Source organism: Mustela nigripes, unplaced genomic scaffold (assembly GCF_022355385.1).
Source record: "Mustela nigripes isolate SB6536 unplaced genomic scaffold, MUSNIG.SB6536 HiC_scaffold_75, whole genome shotgun sequence".
Lineage (NCBI taxonomy): Eukaryota > Metazoa > Chordata > Mammalia > Carnivora > Mustelidae > Mustela > Mustela nigripes.
The window spans coordinates 4,750,715-4,767,394 of record NW_026739490.1 but is presented as its reverse complement, the minus strand read 5'-3'; the positions used below and the strand labels follow the sequence as shown (position 1 = coordinate 4,767,394).

The following is a 16,680-nucleotide window of genomic DNA, read 5'->3' as shown; positions in this document are numbered from 1 at the left end:
ACCCCAGATCTCTAAATTCCTGGCTCTGGACTTGAGTCCAAGAATCAGAATTTTTAATTAGCTGCCAGTGTAAGACTATAGCTCTGCCTCCTTCCCTGTCACCGCCCTGGGGCAGAAGCGGCAGCAGGCCTGTGAGGGGGGCGGGCAGAGAGCAGGCAGCTGGGATTTCGGGGCAGCTTGAGGCCCCTTAGCCTGCCCACGGACTCACAGGGGAGTGGGTAAGTGCCTGGTGCACTTTCGCACAGATGTTCTTGCAGGGACTAGAACCTTCCACGCAGTCAACAGTTGTAGGAGTACAGATTACCCTGGGACTCCACAAACTAAACTCTGCATGAAAAGAACGCAGCTTACTTGTTCAAGTACTTCTCCTGACAAGGGCCCTGTGTGGCAAAGCTCCGTCGGCCTCAGAGGGCAGAACTGCCAGCTGGGCTGAATGCAGCTCAGTGGGTGTCCAGCCTCCCCACTCGCTCCCACACCCATGTGCAAACCCTCACACGTCAGATGCATCTGGAAACGTGACTTCTCATCCCTTCAGGCTATGGACCTGAATTGCAGCCTGACTGGGTTGCCATGACGGCTCGAGGCTGCCCTGTGACAGCCTCACTTTGTGTGGGTGCCGGTGGGGGACAGACGTATGACAATAGATAGGCACTTTGTCAGGAGGAAGCCCACAGTGGACAGACGTCAACCATTGCTTTATTAAGGCTCGGAGTGGTCTGCCAGTCGGGGGCTGAGTCATTCACTAAGACCCCCGCCACCGAGCACTCCCGGGTGACACCGAAAGCAGAGGCTATCTTCGAGATCCTGAGCCACGGTCTGTTGTGCTCCACTCACACCCACCCTGCAGGGCCGGGGTGTGTGTGCGGGCAATGTGGGGAGCCCCGGCTGACTCTCACAGCCCCTGGGCTCTGGCGGGGGTGGGGGGGTGACAGGGAGGCTCAGGAAGGCAGGGATAGGTCCCCCATCCCTCCCAGCCCAAACTATGGCTTTGTTATCCTATTGCCACTTGAGCAGGAAAGAGTGCCCCCTCCTTCCCTGCACTCTGGCCCTGGCCTGGGTGCTACACTGTGGAAGGAGACAAAGGGAAAGCCCCTGGGGAAGAAAGGGCCCCTCTGTGCTTGGGACCTGGCCAGACCTCAGGGATTCTTGACCCCATTCCCTCAGTGACTCCCCTCGGTGGGTCTTCTCAGGCTGAGGCTGATCACTCAGAAGTGGACCCGCAGCACGTCCTGGCTGGCAAATGGTTGCTGGCAGGCTGTGCAGGCCATGGGCAGGGAGCGCTGCTTCTCACCCAGGCACGGCCGGCATAGGAGGTGGCCACAGGGAAGCTGGTACACTGGCTCCTTTTTGAAGTAGGGAGAAAACACTCTTTTGCAGGAGGCGCACTCGGGGCCTGGGACGCTCCCAGGCTGCTCTGGTAAATTAGGGAGGAAAAGAGGCCAAGGTTAGGGAAAGGCGCCCCCTGCCCCCTGGGTCAGGCTCCATCCCAATGGCCAGGCAGATGCCTGGAGTGGGACAAGAAGCTTCCTCACCCTCCACCCCTGCCGCAGCATAGGCTTTATCCCTCCCGGGGCCACTTCGAACTGATCTGGGAGGACAGGGTCTTGGGGAGCCTGGGAACCTGGGAGGCCTCCCCTCAATGATTAAATCTTGGTGCTCCAATAAGTGCTCAAGAAAGAACTGGCTTCTGAGGGCAGGCAGGTCACACCGAGCCCTCCCTCCCGGTCTCTGAGCAGGATTTACTTTCCACTGGGACAGGCTGCCAAGGTCAGAGTGGGGCACAGCTCATCTTGACAACAAAACTAAGAGGCAAGAGGCCACAAGACAAGTAAAAAGCAGAAAGGGGTCAGGTACAGCAAGGCCACCCAGGTCCCGGGAGGAAGGGGGGAACCAGAGGGGTAGGGCTGAGGTCTGTCTGTAGCGGAACTGCCCGCTGGGCCTGGCATCTGCTTCTCTTCAGCCTGGCAGTTCCCCTCTGAGCTGCCAATCCCCTTCCTGCGCTGCAGGCGCTCTCTTTCCCAGCTTCCCTCAGGAGGGTGCCTCAGTCCACACCCCTCTAGAGAAGGCCAGGGGGGCCTCTTGGGGGAAGAAAAGGGACTAGCCATGCAGAGAAATGGATAGGAAGTACAAAGAATGGCTGGTCCAGAACCAAACCAAACCAAGAGAATAGCTGGTCCACAAAAGAAAGACAGGACCCAGAGGTGTGATGTATGAGACTGGCTTCAGGCGAGACTGCAGTGGGGGGCAGGCTGGGGCACACAGGACTTCACAGGCAGCAGGATGATTCCAGATTCAACTGGTTGCCCTGAGAGACGTCTAAGAAGTACAGTGTCACAAGCTGGCTGACAGCACACGAAGACCCCTCTGCCCCCTGGGAGCAACAGGCAAGGGTGGCTGCCAGGGAGCCGCAGGGCTGCTGCAGGGCGTGGGGGGGCACAGCACAGGCGCCGGGGCCAGAGGGCAGCAGAGAACAGGGCTCTGAGGCTCACCCGGAGGAGTACCAACAAGACTTGAGGATGAATGAGTATCAAGAATGTTGAAGGAAACCAATGATGATGTCCGTATTACAGACCTGATCAAAGGGCAGAAGAATCTGCTCTTTTTTTTTTTTAAGATTTTATTTATTTGACAGAGAGAGATCACAAGCAGGCAGAGAGGCAGGCAGAGAAAGAGGAGGAAGTAGGCTCCCTGCCGAGCAGAGAATCTGATGCGGGGCTGGATCCCAGGACCTGAGATCACAACCTGAGCTGAAAGCAGAGGCCTTAACCCACTGAGCCACCCAGGCACCCCGAGGCTGCTCTTTATCAGCACTGGGGTTATGGCAGGTGCAGGGAGAGCTCTGGAGGGTGTTTGCAGTTCTGAGTTAGAATTTAACCCAAGAAATATCCATGAGTTTCTCATGGGGAGGGGCCAGGCAGCTGTCAGGGAGGCTGGGGTTTGAGCTCCAAGGAGAAGGGGCTACAGGTGAGCAAGGGCATTCACCCGCCGATGGGCTCTTGCTGTGATGACAGAGAGGACAGAGAAGAGGGTCCAGGACCAAAGTCTGGAAGAGGCGGAAGAGCCAGCAGTGGAAACTTCAAAGGGATGGTGGAAAAGGGAGAAAAAGAGTGTACCATCTGAAGGCCAAGAGAGAAGGCGTTTTGGGAAGGTGGGGCTGGCTGGCCACATTAGACACTGCTGAGAGGGTGAGCGGCCACTGGGTCTGAAGTTCATGGAAACCACTCGTCACCTGGACAAGAAGGTTCTGGGGCCCAGCCAGGATGGAAACAAAATCAGAGAGATAAGAGGGGTGGGGATGAGAAGCAGAAGAGGTAAGATGGCCCAGGATCCAGACAAGAGAATGGCCCAGCTATGGATGGGCAACAGGAACTGAGTGTCCACCTTATCATGAGCTTCCTCAGCCTTCATCCCATAAAAACTGTCCCAGCATTCCAGCAGATTCTCTCACTTTATATCCTAGCTGAATCTATCTAATGTGGTCCCAGATTCAGGGTAGGCAAAAACTGGCTCAGTAAGCCGCCCAAGTTCTTTGCCGAAACACCAGGGAAAATGTTGACAGGAAGGGACGAAGAGGACAGTCCCAAACTCCCCCCACAGTTACATGAAATAATCCACCCAGGTGTCAGATGGGAGACAGACTAGATATGAAAACTAAACATAGAAGGACAAACATGAAACACCACAGAGCTGCCAAGCCCTAAGACCATAGAATTACTAAGACTTAACCAAAGAAAGCCTTTCTTGTGAAGAGTTACACTTCACAGGAACCCCTCAACTCCCCCTGGAAAAGGAAGGAGACCAGGGTCTCCGTGAGCCCAGGTGCCAGGGTTGAGGAGGCCAGGCATGGCGGTTGGCAGAGCCCCAGAGGCAAGGCCCAGCCTCCCGTCCCAGGGCTCCCAGGAGATAGATGGGGCCTTGGTTACCCGAGCAGGAGCCTGGCCTCCAGGAGGTGCTGCTTTCTCTTGTGCCCAGGTGCTGGAGCTGCCCCCTGGTCAGCCGAGCTGTGAAGGAGGGCATGGAGCCAAGGGTCGACGTCAAGGCAACTTCCAAGCTTTGTGACAGCTTCTGCTCATGAGACACTGGACCTGACAAGAGATGCACAGACCACAATATCCAAAGAGAGGTTCAGCAAAAGAGAAGAGCAACCATAAGTCCGTGAAGGACTGACTACTCAAACGGCACTTCCAGCTTCAAATGGACACAAATGTGAAGCACTTCCCCTCTTCCCCCAGCAATGTCTGCTAGTGGACTGTGATGACCGAATACCAGCAGGTAAAGCCCCACCCAGCTTTCCATGGTTCCTGGGCTCTGCTCTAGCTTTCCTCTTCCCAGACAAACTGCAGGCCAAGCCCGGGCCACCTGGTGGCTCTCCTGTGGAACTGCACCCTACTTTCTGTAGGTCTTGCAGGCCAAGGAAATGACTGGGCAAAGGCCCAGCTTTGTGCCCCTGCTCCCTGTCCACTCCTTCACCAGCAGCCTTTCCTCGTCTCCTCCCTTCTGAGGCCCCCGCCACTCCGCAGGGTCACTGGCTTGCACCTCTGGGCGCTCGTGTTCTCTCCTTCCTGCTGAGTAAAGCAAAGTGGTCATTACCAAGCGGAATAACAGAGACCTCACTCTGCCCACACCCTCTCGGTGTGGTCCACAGAAAGCCCACCAGTGGGTTAAGGGTGAAGACACCGGGGGAGGGGCACAGCTGTCCAAGAAAGAACCCAGAGACCCACCTGGTAGCAGGGTTCACAACACCACCCTACAGCAGGGAGTGGAAGACTGTCTACAGTTTGTAGGACTTGCTTGGGGCCCTAAAGCATGGGTCTGCACTGTCCTATGTCCCCAACAAATCTGTCAAGGCCAACACCACCAGAGACCTCAGAGACATCAGGGTCTAAGGATCTTTCCTTGTCTTACCCTGATGTACCTCAAATTCTTCCAGGAGTTTCTGAGAGTCATGTTAACTAAAACTTATACTCAAAACCAGATATAACCTTTTAAGCATGCTATTTACCTAGTGTTTTTATAATAGAGGAAATTAGAAGAATGATAAAATCTAAACAGACTAATTTTCATAAGGAAAAAGAAAGTGTCAAAGAGCTACTACCTTAAAAAGCAGGTGGCATGGACAGTCACGGGCCAACTCTACCAGATATACATAAGAGTAAATGATCCTGATACTATTATAGTGTTCTAAAGTTTAGTAAAGGAAATTTTCTTAATTCTTCATATGGAGCAAATAAATCTTTTATAACAAAACACAACCAAAGTTGGCATGTGCCCATGCATACATACACACATACACGAGAGTCCAAATTATCCAAAATAAAAAACACTAGCAAACAGATCCAAGCTGAACATGAAAAGAAGCATGACCAAATGGAGTCTCTTCCAGGAATGTAATACTGGCTCAATATTCAGAAGCCTATTAATGTATTTTTTCACATTAAAAGAGCTCAGGATGAAAAATCGTAGCATCCTCTCCATTGACACTGAAAAGGCAGTAGACAAAATTCTACCATAAATCTTCAGTTACAAACATTGAATAAAAACAAACAAATAAACAAAAAAAAACACCACTGAACAAAACTGGAACCAGTGGTGTGGGAGAGTGTCTGAAATGGTTCCCAATGAGACCCGCCTCCAGATACTCCTGCCTTGGGTACCCCGGTACCCCCTCCACTGCAGTGTGGGCTGGCCTTTGTGACTCGTCTCTAACAGAATATAGCAAACATGATAGGATGTCGACTGGGTTATACAAGACTGTGACTTCCATCTTGTTTGCACACACTATGACCGTGGCTGCGGAAGACCCTGAAGCAGGTGTCCCTGCCAAACCACGCCCGGACTCCTGACCAGAGAAGCTATGAGGTCACACATGCACGGTGTTTTACGTCAGTATGTGTGGGGCGAATTTAAGGTGGCAAAGCAGAAAACACAGGGTGACGGTGCCAAGCGTCACCTGGGAAGCATGGGGATGACCATGGACATGGATGTAGAATGCGGAGTACCTGTGGAGCAGTCCATGTGTGTCAGGCCCAGCTCACTGGCAGCTTTCATTTTCTTAGCAGTGTGCTCTGAGGTAGTGGGTGAGACCAGAAGGCTTGTGGTAGAAAAACAGGAAGTGTTGATACCGAGGCTCCCGTCTGGGGTGCGTTCGGCCTGCTCCATCCTCCTCTTCCGAGAGGGCAGAGCAATGGAAGACGGTGTCACCGCCAATGCAGTCTGTGCTCTCCCGAGCAGATGGCAGCCAGGGATGGAGTGCTGGAGCAGAAAATGGTCGATCCGGGCCTTCAGGGAGGGGTGAGGCAGGGGCTGAGAATGTGGGGTAAAGGCTACCCCTGTGAAAGGGTCGCTGGGCACGCGGCCCCACACGGCTTCGCTGCGGTTACACTTCTCCAGCGTGCTCTGGTCAATGACCTTGCCTGAGGGCAGCAGCATGGGGCAAGGCATGATCTCCAGGGTAATGGGATCCAGGAACTCCTCAGGCACATCCCGGATCACCTCAGCGAGCTCCTGCAGGCTAGAGGGGGCCTGCTGGCCCTCAGACAGGCCTCCAGGATCACAGTCACTCTCCATGGGCAAGGCTGGGGCCTGCAGAGCCAGGTCCTGAGGGAGACTCTCAGAGGCCAGCAGCATGATGCTGTCTATCACCTCCTGAGAGCAGGTTTTAGCCGGCTGGCCCCACACTTCTAATCGTCTAATGCAAGGGATACCGCTGCCTGTCACGTGGGTGATACAGATCTTGAGATGGGCCACGTGGCTAAGAGAAAGGCCCCCTTTATTCCAGAGCTCCTGTGTCACGACAGCAGGAGAGGGGAGTGTGGCTTCCATTGGGCCAAAAGGTGGCCTGGCCTTGAAGCCCCTGTGGCTAAACACCACTTGGCTCTGGTTTTTCAGTAAGACTTTGCCTACCAAGGTGAATGCCTCCTTGTCTGGGATGGATGGCTCGGCCAGGCCCGGGGTCCGGCACTCGGGGGCATTCCAGGATGCTCTGCCGGACGAGGCAGATGTGTACATTTCCAGGCCTGTGACATTCTGGCCTCCCCCCACCGCGAGGTCTATGTTAATCCTACAGATTTCCACACTGAAGGGAAAGGAAACTGTCACATAGACTGGTGGCTTAATGAAATATTCTGTCCTAAAACCACGACTTCTCTTTGTGAGGTCTTCAGAGATGAGATTTTCTACTTCGTAACCATCAGCTGATATCTAGAGTTAATGACAAACATGAAATGCATTCATTTGATGCGATCCAAACAAAGGCAACTAGTTTTCAAGAACTTACCACTTCTAAGAAAATTATTTAAAGAAAATATTAAGTTCCTCATTTAAAATGGCCTCTATTACACCAAATTCTCCTGTCTTTTGGGGGGTGGAGGAGGATGCATTCAAAGTCAGGTCAAAGGCCAAGGGCAATTTGTTCCCAAGTACAGCCCATCCTTAAAAAATACGAACAACTGGAATGCCTGGGTGGCTTAGTCGTTAAGCCTCTGCCTTTGGGTTGGGTCATGAACCCACTGGCCTGGGATCAAGACCTGCATTGGGCTCCCTGCTCTGTGGGAAGCCTGCTTCTTCCTCTCCTACTTCCCCTGCTTGTGTTCCCTCTCTGTCTCTGACAAATAAATAGGAGGAATCTTAAAAAAAAAAACAAACAAACCCAAGCAACAGAACTGTTCAACCCAACCAAAAATCCCTTCAAAATAAAAGAGCAGATAAACTAGTGGGTTTTTTTTTTCCTTTTTAATTTAAGAGGATGAAACCATAGTGTCTTATGGGAAAACAAAGATATTCATTAAAGTTCTTAATTTTGTATTTGGACTCTACCAATTATAACAGTTTCCCTAGCAAGACACAATAAACAATCTTCTGGTACATCTGTGATTGTTGGAACTTGGTTAAAAAAATGTGTGTTCAGAAATAAGGACCACAATACTGTGGGAAATCCAGAAAAGTGAATATGCTATGGGGGTGGGAGTATGGGTAACTTTCTCCCATCTTAAATTTCTAGTATTTGTTATAACTGGTAGAGATTTTAAGATACAGATACCCCACCCCCAACCCTGGGCATCTGAAAGTTCACATCACACCACTTTGCTTTTATAAAGACCTACATTAATACCTGTTTTTGCTAACCAAAAGAAATCCAGAATTCAGAGACTTTTTGCTTTTACAAAAAAAAAGTCATTATTACACTAACATAGGTCTTTTGTAAAATCAAAGTGGCCTAAAGTGAACTTCTGGAAAGCAGGGGATACTCTTCATCATATGCCATTTCAGCTTATGAAAGGTTTCATAGGAATGTTCTTCTCAGATAGCAGGGAAGGGCGGGGGTGGGGGTGGGGGTACCTGTATCTCTGTTGGAAGAAATCAGTTTCACAGTCTGGGAACCTGAAATAGTACGCTGTGTGCAGAAGGTCCAAATTAAGGGAGGGTTCAAATTTCCCCTTGCAGTATCCTTACACCTTGTTCTGGGCTGTGGAAAGATACCGCCTTTGTACAAAAGGGGAAGCAGCTTAATTCAGGTAATAAAGAAGGAATCCAAATAACAAATACAAGCCATTATTTCTCGTGTGAGAAGTAAGTGGGAAGAACGGCAGGGGAGAGACAGTAGCTCTCTACCTTCACTAGGACTTTGAGCAGGATTAAAATTTATCATCAGAGGGAGGAGCACAATGAATATGACCCTCCAGAAAAATGACCCACAGCTCACCTTCTAACAGTGTTGTATGACTCTAGAGGGGCAGCCTGACCCATGCTTACCTAAGTATCACCTGGTGGGATCTGAAACAGAGAAGGTTGCCACGACGCCTAAATCAAGTCCACGTACACAAGGTAGGAATGGGGGAAAACAAGAAAAGCAGCCCATCTTATACTTATGTGCATACTTGTTTTGTTTACCTTGTTGCAATAAACTCTTGGTCTGAACTGTGGGAGGCAAAGATTGATGACCATCTTTGTGGCTGAAAGGGTAGCTTCCAAGCATCAGAAACAGCCTTCAATAAAAAACAAAACTTGGTATTAGACAAGTTAAAGTTCAATTCTAAACTTTAAGGAGTTGATTCCTAAGGGAAGAGAACCAAACAGGGTAACAAGGACTTCCACGCACGCAATCATGGTCTAATCACATCATACATATGATGCTAGGGAAGAATGAGTTACCGAAAAATTGCAGAGGAGCCTTTTTTTCTTTTTTTTTTTTTTTAGGTTTTATTTATCTAAGTAAACTCTACCCCAGGGTTCGAACTCACAACCCTGAGATCAAGAGTCCCACGCTCCACCGACTGAGCCGGCCAGGGTACCCCAGAGAGGAGCCGTCTCTTGCAGCCTGTGCAGCTTGGCCAAGACTGACAGCTGGACCCTGTGGAAGCAAGGGACTGTCAGCTCTGCAAGGGGCTCCCCACAGGAAAGAGAGGGTCAAAAGTGGCAGAGCAAAGAGAACAGAACTACTCAGCCAGAGGGTTCCAAATGGAACAGGTCACAGAAAATAGTCATAGTGGTAGGCATCTTTGTCATTTAACACCTGTTACTGTACTTTTATCTTCTTATTAAAATGAAAACAATTAGAAGAGTCTGAAACACCACCACTGAGAAACAGAAAATCTTAGACTTGGAAAGCACCTTAAAAGCACATCTCACCCGGAGCACCTGGGTGGCTCAATGGGTTAAGCCTCTGCCTTCGGCTCAGGTCCTGATCCCAGGGTCCTGGGATCAAGCCCTGCACTGGGCTCTCTGCTCAGCAGGGAGCCTGCTTCCCCTTCTCTCTACCTGCCTCTCTGCCTGCTTGTGATCTCTCTCTCTGTGTGTAGCAATCTTAAAAAAAAAAAAAAAAAAGTGGCAAAAAAGAAAAAAAAGGACATCTAACCCAAACAGCAATTTAATGACTAATGTCCAGGATAGGGGAGAATGGATGAAGGTGGTCAAAAAGTACTAACATGTTAGTTACAAGTTACAAGTTCTGAGGAGGAAATGTATAGCATGGTGACTATAGTTAACAACACTTCACTGTGTATTTGAAGGCGGCTGAGAGGAGACCTTAAAAGTTCTCATCAAAAGAACAAAAGCTGTAACTTTTATCTGCATGAAGTAATGATTGTTAACTAAACTTACTATTGTATTTTGTATTATACACAAATACTGAAATCATTATGTGGTACATCTTAAACTTACTCAATGTAATATGTCAATAGCTCAATGAAAAACAAAGATCAATGTCCAATAGCCTTTGGTACTCTTTGTGCAGAAGCAGGGAAGCCACTAGAAATAGCCCTTCTAGCGGCAGGCCTTGCCAATGGCTCTGAACTCCCTGGATGAGGCCAGCCAGGCATTCTATGTTTTTCTATCTGGCAGACAAGACAACAAAAACTGTTAGCCCGGGGCACCTGGGTGGCTCAGTGGGTTAAAGCCTCTGCCTTCGGCTCAGGTCATGATCCCAGGGTCCTGGGATCGAGCCCCGCATCGGGCTGTCTGCTCCGCGGAGAGCCTGCTTCCTCCTCTCTCTCTCTCTCTCTGCCTGCCTCTCTGCCTACTTGTCATCTCTGTCTGTCAAATAAATAAATAAAATCTTTAAAAAAAAAAAAAAAAAACTGTTAGCCCAACAGGGACAGGGCCATCATCTGGGGTCCGTATTACCATGAACAGCACGTGCCTTTGACTCAGGTCATGATCTCAGGGTCCTGATATCAAGCCCCACTCCGGGTTCCCTGCTCAGCGGGAAATCTACATCTCCCTCTCTGTGATCTCTCTCACTCCCACTTTCTCTCAGATAAAACTAGAATCTGGCATGGAATCAACATGTTTATCAACATGGAATCAACTTATTTTTCCCCAGGGAGGACTGTGTTAACAATGTCTCCAGCTTCTGACACCTGTCTTGTTCTCCACAACTCAAAAATGAGTGTATGTGGAACTATGCCTGCAAATATTCTCAGAGTCCCTAAATGTGCCCCCACTTGGCCAGGAAACCAGAGTGCATTCAGAGTAGCACTGCCCTCAACTCTCCTGCCGTATTAGGGCAGTGGCTTCTTGTTAAGTTTTTCGGTTTTGTTTTCAATGTACAATTAAGTCATTGACTTTAATTGAATATAGAAGTAGTAAAATGAATATAAAGCCCTGACCAAGGAAAGAAAACACTTCTGGAAAAGCCAGCCCAACGGGTCAAAGGAAAAGATGATAGTGACACAGAAGGTGACATAACACATGTGCAAGTGCAGGGCTGGGCAGACCCTGAGCAGATGGTGAGGTCAGCCACCGCTGTAGGTCATCCTCCTCCCAGCTTTGTCCTGATGGGACAGGGCTTTGCTAAGAACAAGCAAAGAGACAGAAACTGCATTATTACATCAAAATTCGGGGAGGTGGTTGAGATGAGCCCCTCGTCTATAATCACCACCACCCCACTGTCCACTTCTTAAGCCTTTTCTCTCTCCGTCTTTCAGAGACAAAAACAAATCCAAAGAAACACTGTCAGCTCCCTGAAGTGTTGACCTGATTTCCCAATGTGAGGCAATGATTTCACTAACCTTTTCCTTTCTTTCTATCTCCTTGTTATCTTCTTGGGACGCTTCATACTGTGGGCTTCTAACTTTCATTTATTCTACATATCATGAAATTCATTTCTCTGAGAACTTAAATGCCAGGACCAGAACAAGCCGGGCAGGGGGTGCTCTGGAAGCCATGACGAAGGGCTTATCTGAGTATGAAGGCAAATGGAAAAGTCTTCAAAACTATCCAAGGACCCAACTCAGTCGTAAATGGCACTGTGAAAGGAAGTTGCCCAGAAGTGACTACCCTCGGGACTACCCTGCCCTTTGCCTTTAACACTGGCTCAGCTATCACCCGATACCTGCTCCCGTGGTCGGACTGAAGAGGTGACCAGAATGAGGGCAAATAGGGCCTCCAAACTTCAGCTACCTCATAACTTAAAAAATCCCACTTCAGACACCTGAGAGGGGAGACTCTGACTGTCCCTACAATCTGTAGGACAATTTACAAGGTTTTTTCTGCACTGGGTCTCAGCCAACACAAACAACTCCTAGTGAGTCATGAGACAAGGACCCTCTAGTAGCAAAATACAATTCTGGCTAGAAAGGCACATACATAAAATGGCTTAGAGGACGCCCTCAGTTCTAACCTTACTAACTGGTTAGCCCTCAAGTGGATACTAATGTCCTTAGTTTGCAGATGAAAACACTGTGGCTTAAAGAGAGGTGAAGCCCAGCTTCTAAACCTTCTAAACCACGCTGGTTACTATCTACTTGGACATCATTTCCTGGAAGGATTTACCAGGAACTTTTTTTTTTTTTTTAATATTTTATTTATTTGACACAGAGAGAGAGAGACAGCGAGAGAAGGAACACAGGCAGGGAGAGTGGGAGAGGGAGAAGCAGGCCTCCCACTAAATAGGGAGCCTGATGCAGGGCCCAATCCCAGGACCCCGGGATCATGACCCAAGCCAAAGGCAGACACTTGACCACTGAGCCACCCAGGTGCCCCAGGAACTTTTTTTTTTTTAAGATTTATTTATTTGAGAGAGAGAGTGTGTGTATGTATGCATGCAAGCAGAGGGACAGGCAGAGGGAGAGAATCTTCAAGCACACTCCCCACTGAGGGTGGACCACCCCTCCACCCTGAAGCATGGAGCCCGACATGAGGCTCAATCCAATGACCCATTAAGTCATGACTGGAGCCAAAAGCCAGAGTCGGATGCTTAACTGACCGATGCTTAACCCAAGAGCCCCTTACCAGGAACTTATATGGATACTTTGCAACTTTGGGGTTTTTTTTTTCCCCTCTTACTTAAGTCAGGCTTTCATACCATTAATTTCTTAAAAAATCAATTCTCCCAAAACCTAAATTAATGTGGCTATCCTCTACAATGTAGAAATTTGGAAACCTTGACCTTGACAGCCCCTTCCATGTACTGGATCAAGCCTCAACTTGTTTTTCTAGGAAAATCTTTAGACAAGCTAGCTCTCTATTCAAGCATCTTACCTCATGAGGCTTCTCAAACTAAGAGGCTGTTAATGCCATTAGCCAAATATTAAAGTGTATGGACCTACAGCTGACCATAGTTTACTTGTTCTCCACAGCACTTATCAAAATCTAATTTGAGAGAATATTTACAGAGACTGTTCAGTCCATCCACAGCAAATTCTCTGTAATGCTAGCCTAAGCGGCACCTCTCGTTTCCTGCCTGGCTCCCCCGTAGCTGGGGCATTCATATCCCACACCACCATCAGACAGACTGCTTAGCAGTGTGGACCCATAGCTGGAGCAAAAATAAATGTAATTTGCTGATAAAAATTTGGTGGCTTGTCTGTGAAAATTCACAGGACACCAGATTAGCACAACACATGAACCAGGAATCATAACTATGGTCTCTATAATGTGCCCCCTCCCCAGTGCCACCTCAGCGCAGTGTATGGGACCTTCCTCACGTCCATACACAACCATCACCACACTCCTCAACCCGCCACCAAAAGCCTGACCAACTATTCACTCCTGTGTGGCCCATGAGCAAGGAATTTCATAAGAAACACCTCAATGAAGCTGACTGCTGTTTTATTAGGTTGTCAAGATGATCCTTCTTTACTCTGCGTGGTATCCTCTCTTTGAGACCCATGAGAAAATTCTCTCTGGTGTCAGTACTAGGAAAAGTTGTTTTTTCCTATCAACTCAATATTTTATGATACAAACATGAAATATATATAATTGATCATGATCCTTTCTCTATTTTGGCTGCTGGAAAGCTCAGAATAAATCTGTGGCCCATCCCTCTAGATTTCCTTGCCTGAATCCTTCAGTTATTTTTATGTCATCATGTACATATACTTTGAAAGTGAACTTAAAATCATTATGGAACAAGACAGAGTACAATTAAGAGAGCAAAATTAATAGAGTAAACCTGCCCCTACCCCCTGCCCCACCGTTCATGTTCTCTCAAATAAATAAAATCTTTAAAAAATCTTAAGTCAATTTTTGTCTTAGTATAATTTTGACTTTTTTTCTTTTTAAAAGATTTTATTTATTTGACAGAGAGACAGAGCTGGACAGCACAAGCAGAGGGAATGGCAGAGAGAGAGGGAGAAGCAGGCTCTGCACTGAGCAGGAAGCCTGACACAGGCCTTGATCCTAGGACTCTGGGATCAGCACCAGGGCGGAGGCAAATACTTAACCATCTGAGCCACCCAGGCACCCCTTGAATATTTTTCTTAAGGGGTCCTCCATGTTTCTTGTTAAGGTGCCTATTTAGTAATAGAATTCTTTTATCTCATTAATTATTCTAACCAGTTCTGCTATATAGAGGAAACTTTTTCACTTGGATATCTATTATATGTTCAGCTATCTTATTAAAACAATTGATTTTAACAGATTTTCAGTTTATGGGGGGCAGTGGTTTCCTACAGTCTCAATAATAATGACAACCCCTTTCTCAAAACGGTGACCCTTTTGTCTCCCACCTTCATTAGTAAGAACTTCCAGAATTACATGAAATAATAACAGAGCTACCAGGCTTGTTTTGTCCCATTAGAAAATCCTTTTAGTGTATCAGCTTTGAAATAATGCTGATTGAAATATTCTTTTTATGTTAATAAAGCATTCTAATTTCCAGAGTTTTCTGAAAATCAGGGATAAGCTTTCAATTCTGATTTCCTCTATATACTGAGTTTTATTATTTTTATTATCTGACAGACTAATGAGAGATAGCACATTTTTCTAATTTTAAACCATCCTTTCATTCCTAGGATAGGCTCTATTTGGTTGCAGCAGATTGTTCTTTAAATGTTTTTCAAATTCTACTGAATTTGATTGCTCATATCTAATTTTAGATGAGATATCATTGCACATTCATATAACATTTATAAGCCCTGTGCTAGACACTGGAATACAGAGATAAAAGTGAAATGGTCAGGTGATGAAACTATTCTGTATGATACTGTAATGGTAGATACATGACATTAGGCATTTATCAAAATCCAGAGAACCACAGAACACAGTGACCCTTAATTTTCATGAAGTTTAGTTAATAATAATGTACAGATATTGGCTCACCAAATATAAAAAATGTAACACACTAATGCAAGACGTTAGTAATTGAAGAAACAGTATACAAACAAGAGGAGGTACACAGGAACTCTACATATCTGCTGAACATCTTGTAAACCTAAAACCACTCTAAAAAAATAAATCCTATTTTTTTTTTCATTTTAAATCCTTTTTATAAAAAAGATTTTACTTAGGGGCGCCTGGGTGGCTCAGTAGGTTGAAGCCTCTGCCTTCAGCTCAGGTCATGATTCCAGGATCCTGGGATCGAGCCCCGCATCGGGCTCTCTGCTCAGCAGGGAGCCTGCTTCCCTTCCTCTTTCTCTGCCTGCCTCTCTGCCTACTTGCGATCTCTGTCAAATAAATAAGTCAAATCTTTAAAAAAATAAATAAATAAAAGATTTGACTTATTTATTTGAGAGCGAGAAAGAGCACAACCATGGGGTGGGCCAGAGGGAAAAGCAGACTCTGCTCTGAACAGGGAGCCCGATGTGGGGCTCGATCCCAGGACCCCAACACCACAACCTGAGCCAAAGGCAGTTGCTTAACCAACTGAGCTATCCAGGCACCCCTTAAATCCTTTTTCTTTTTTTTTAACCTTTTTTTTAAAGTAATCTCCATACCCAATGTGGGGCTCTAATTCACAACCCCAAGATCAAAAGTCACATGCTCTACCGACTAAGCCAGCCAGGCACCCCTAAAAACCTATTAATAAGAAGAAGAATGGTGGGGGAAGCAATGGAAACAACTTAAACAACTGGAAATCCAACTGGAAAAAATGACTGTGCATGGAAGAAGAGTGGCAAAGCCTTCTGAAAACATCTTACAAAAGATAGTATCTGTTTATTTGGCTAATCGTGATGTCCAAACTGCAGGATTCTACAGGAGGTTGGCTGCCATTGAGGTCTTCATGTGATCTTATCACCTCTCTAGTTCCAACACCCCTGATCTTTTAAGGTCAAGTGCCTCCTGCCTTGATGCTTAATCCAGAAAAAAAGAATGGCTCAGCTCCACATCTGAAAATCTGAACAGCTTCACCCAGGAAGACTCTCCTCAGCCCTGCCTGGGAAACTGCCATGTTACCTGAACTCTTGCAAATACTTAAAGTATTTACTTATACATTTACTCCGTTAAATACTTACAAATGAGAGTCTCCTTTCCCAAAGTTGGCATATAAGAACAAGAGGGACTGGGTCTGAGTATAAATTGAGGGCCACAGATCACGCCTCAATTGCTCTGCAGTTCAGAGAAGTAGCCTGGAGCCAGATAATGGAGGCATTCTAAGACAGCAAGATAATACAGGTTTATAAGCAGGTAACAAGTCAATTGTCTTTTTTTTTTTTTAAGATTTTATTTATTTGACAGAGAGAGATCACAAGTAGGCAGGGGCAGGCAGAGAGAGAGGAAGGGAAGCAGGCTCCCCGCTGAGCAGAGAGCCCAACATGGGGCTCCATCCCAGGACCCTGGGATCATGACCTGAGCCGAAAGCAGAGGCTTTAACCCACTGAGCCACTCAGGCGCCCCCAAGTCAATTTTCATTACAGAAATTTTTTTTTTCCTTTCTTAAAGTATTTCAGATAAAAAGGTAAAGAATATAGGGGCGCCTGGGTGGCTCAGTGGGTTGAAGCCTCTGCCTTCGGCTCAGGTCAA

The 16,680-nt window shown here is 47.3% G+C and overlaps 1 protein-coding gene across 2 annotated transcripts in view; it reads right to left on the bottom strand.

The window, feature by feature from the left end:
- Window positions 1-680: 680 nt before the first annotated feature.
- UBOX5 (U-box domain containing 5) overlaps window positions 681-16,680 on the bottom strand; it is a 35,559-nt gene continuing 19,559 nt past the window's right edge. Inside the window, exons 2-5 of one of the 2 annotated variants that reach the window (XM_059386551.1) lie at window positions 8,890-8,984; window positions 6,000-7,200; window positions 3,924-4,085; window positions 681-1,414 (exon numbers count right to left, since the gene is read on the bottom strand). In XM_059386551.1, coding sequence (XP_059242534.1) covers window positions 1,206-1,414; window positions 3,924-4,085; window positions 6,000-7,200; window positions 8,890-8,943 — 1,626 coding nt within the window. In that variant the 5' untranslated portion in view covers window positions 8,944-8,984 and the 3' untranslated portion in view covers window positions 681-1,205. The remainder of the gene's footprint in view (window positions 1,415-3,923; window positions 4,086-5,999; window positions 7,201-8,889; window positions 8,985-16,680) is intronic. The other variant, XM_059386552.1, reaches the window with a different exon arrangement.